The sequence below is a fragment of the Mandrillus leucophaeus genome, unplaced genomic scaffold (assembly GCF_000951045.1).
Source record: "Mandrillus leucophaeus isolate KB7577 unplaced genomic scaffold, Mleu.le_1.0 Scaffold109, whole genome shotgun sequence".
Taxonomy (NCBI): domain Eukaryota; kingdom Metazoa; phylum Chordata; class Mammalia; order Primates; family Cercopithecidae; genus Mandrillus; species Mandrillus leucophaeus.
In genome coordinates, this window is record NW_012099098.1 from 1,912,551 (window position 1) to 1,914,837 (window position 2,287).

The 2,287-nt window shown below is 47.9% G+C and overlaps 1 protein-coding gene across 1 annotated transcript in view; it reads right to left on the minus strand.

Moving 5' to 3' along the window:
• LRSAM1 (leucine rich repeat and sterile alpha motif containing 1) overlaps positions 1-2,287 on the minus strand; it is a 71,720-nt gene that overhangs the window by 34,360 nt on the left and 35,073 nt on the right. Inside the window, exon 12 of the mRNA XM_011988714.1 lies at positions 364-393. Coding sequence (XP_011844104.1) covers positions 364-393 — 30 coding nt within the window. The remainder of the gene's footprint in view (positions 1-363; positions 394-2,287) is intronic.

The window sequence follows — 2,287 nt, forward strand, 5'->3', positions numbered from 1 at the left end:
TAGGGAGAATCCACCCCTCAACACTGACAGTACAGGTTCCAGGTCTTCATGCTGAGCAACCCCCACTTCCCTCCTTCCAGGGCCCAACTGTAATAAAACAAGCTGTTAACAGGAAGAGGCTGGGGTCTACAGCCTGGGGCTGGGCTCAACCCCTCTGAGCCTCAGTCTCTGCACCTGTCACTTGGATGCTCTACCACCCACCCGAGGCACGGGAGGATGCAGCAGACCGTGCGTGTAAGAGGAAGGCATTACTGTGACCTCTAATTCTGAGCTGGGAAGAAGTCATTTTCTCAAATATTTTCTGAGTTGCTTTGAGATCTTTAATGAGAAAAGAGTGACAGAAGGGTAAAGGCATTTTCTTACCTTCCTCTTCTCATAGTCTGAGAACCTGTTCTGGGAGGAAAAAAAGACAGTGGTCAAGAGAGGGTGGCAGCAGTGGTTCTCCCTGGCATGGGCACCAGGAACCCCTGGGCGGCCTGATGTTATACAGACTCTGGTCCACCCCAGACTACTGCCTCAGAATGGTGGGGTCAGGGGATGAGGGGATCCGTATTGATCAAGGGCACTAGGTGGTTCCAATGGACACCTGATGAGAACCCCTGGGCTGCCACTGTGTGCGTGGCACCATAGGAGGGGGGTCTTCAAGACAGTCCTGGGATGCAGCCCTGAGCAGGGATGGCGGTCTGAAGAGCAGAGCAGGAAATGGGATATCTGATGCCCATGGATGTCTGCGTAACACACCTACAGCACCCAGTTTCAGTCCACCAAAATATTCACAGTGCACAAAGGTGTGGGGACAACTTCATGCAGAATTATTCAGAAGAGCAAAAACACTGGAAATAACTCACACATCTATTAGCGTCTGTCCATAAGTCATGGTGCATCCATATAGTGGACTATTTAACTGCCAATGGGGTGAATGTGTGTGATCCCTCACCTGTATGTAGCACGATTCTACTTTTGCACAAACATCATCAGGAAAACTCAACTCTGAGCCTATGTGTGTATGTATTGAGTCAAAGGTCAGGAAAGGACAGTCATTAATCAGTCAACGATGACTACCTCCAGGCGACGGGAGTGCAGGGTGGAAGGGCTGACATTCACTTGGTTTGTAATTGTCTGTATTGTTTAAATTTATTATAAGGAGCAGGTATATTGTTGGAGCAACATTTATTATAAGGAACAATTCTATTATTGATGTTTAATTAATTATTGATGTAATTAAACATCAATACATACATACACAAGAGTTAGGTTTTTTTTTTTTGAGATGGAGTTTTGTTCTTGTTGCTCAAGCTGGAGTGCAGTGGCACAATCTTGGCTCACTGCAACCTCCACCTCCTGGGTTCAAGTAATTATCCTGCCTCAGCCTCCTAAGTAGCTGGGAAAACAGGCACCCACCATCACACCCGGCTGATTTTTTGTATTTTTAATAGAGACCAGACTGGCCAGCATGGTGAAACCCCATCTCTACTAACAAAAGGCAAAACTTATCCAGGCGTGGTGGCGGGCGCCTGTAATCCAAGCGACTCGGGAGGTTAAGGCAGGAGAATCACTTGAACCTGAGAGGCAGAGGTTGCAGTGAGCTGAGGTCATGCCACTGCACTCCAGCCTGGGCGACAGAGACTATCTCAAAAAGAAAAAAGAAAACAATTCCATCACCCTCGAAAATTCCCTCATGCCACTTCATCATCAAGTCTTCTTCCCACTCCAGCCACTGGCAACTACCTATCCGCTTCCTTTTTTTGTTTTGAGTTTTCTTTTTCTTTTTTGAGACAGGGTAGCTCTGTTACCCAGCGCGGAGTGCAGTGGTGTAATCTTGGCTCACTGCAAACTCCAACCTCCTGGACTTAAGCCATCCTCCCACCTTAGCCTCCCTAGTAGCTGGGGCCACAGGCACGTGCCACCGTGCCTGGCTAATTTTTTTGTATTTTTCGTAGAGACAGGGTCTCGCCACATTGCCCAGGCTGGTGTTGATTGAGTTTTCTTTTTAAACATAAGAATGGAAATAGACTAGCCCATCCTGTTCTGCAATCTGCCCTTTTCACTAATCCATGCATCCCGGCGAGCCGAGGCTCAAATGCTCCATCTCATGGTGTGCACATCACCCAGGGGCAGCCCCTTCCCACTGACAAACATTTGGGGGGCATCCAATACTACAAATAAGGCTGCAATAAACACTCCTGCAAATGTCTCCTCGTGCAAGCATTTCTCTTGGGTATACATTGAGAAGCGGAACTTCTGGATCACGGGCTGCGCCCATGAAAATTTTTGACATCTGGAGGGT